The 772-nt window shown below is 46.0% G+C and overlaps 1 protein-coding gene across 1 annotated transcript; it reads right to left on the bottom strand.

Annotated features, from left to right (window-relative positions):
- Positions 1-7: 7 nt before the first annotated feature.
- On the bottom strand, positions 8-767 carry LOC106322089 (UDP-glycosyltransferase 79B6-like; the record flags this gene model as incomplete). Its single annotated transcript, XM_013760263.1, has 1 exon — positions 8-767. A coding segment is annotated over one exon (760 nt), but the record flags the coding sequence as incomplete, so codon positions are not given.
- Positions 768-772: the final 5 nt, after the last annotated feature.

Here is a 772-nt window from a genome sequence, read left to right as displayed (position 1 = left end):
CAATGGCTCACAAAGCAACCTATTGATGGATGAGCCAATATCAGTGGCTGCTGCATCCATTCTCCCCAAACCACTCCACGCTCCTTAACCCGATCTTCGAACCCTTCTGGTAATGCTTCCTGGATGGTAGATGCGCCTTTTGGTGGCTTTACCGCTACAATAAATGGTAAACCGGTCAGCTCAATTCCTAAGCAGAGTTCTTGAAATTCTTCCTTCTCAAGAATGATTTGGCTGCCAAGCGAACAGTATACTACTGATCCTGGTTCGAACCGGCTCAGCCATTGATGCCATCGATCTTCTAGTGGTTTGATATTGTCCGGCTCAGGAAGCATTGGACCCGTCAAGAGAACTTTTCTTTGAAATTCCCTTTCGATAAAATCGCAGAATTTTCCTTCCATTTCCTGGCAAGTCCTTATCGATATGACATCACAGTTCACAAGCCCTGTCATGATCCGTTCGTAAAACGTCACTCCATCACCAAATGGATAGGACAGAAATGACAAGGAATTGGTTTCTTGTCCGTGAAGCAACACCTTGGACGAAGGATACCCCGGAGGAGGTATAGCTAATTCATCTGGACTACGACCAGGGACAAATGAGATAGCTACACATGCTGCAGAAATCGTTACAAAATTCACACTCTTGGCTCCACAATCTCTAGCTATGTCCGGAATCCAGTGAGCAAAATCAAAGAAAATTAGATCCGGTTTACCTAATCGAACCGCTTCTTCGACCTGACCGCGTGTGCGGTCCATAGCTGAGGCCAGAAAAC

The sequence above is a fragment of the Brassica oleracea genome, unplaced genomic scaffold (genome assembly GCF_000695525.1).
Source record: "Brassica oleracea var. oleracea cultivar TO1000 unplaced genomic scaffold, BOL UnpScaffold06297, whole genome shotgun sequence".
NCBI lineage: Eukaryota > Viridiplantae > Streptophyta > Magnoliopsida > Brassicales > Brassicaceae > Brassica > Brassica oleracea.
The sequence above is the reverse complement of the archived record's forward strand: the minus strand, read 5'-3'. Positions and strand labels throughout refer to the sequence as shown.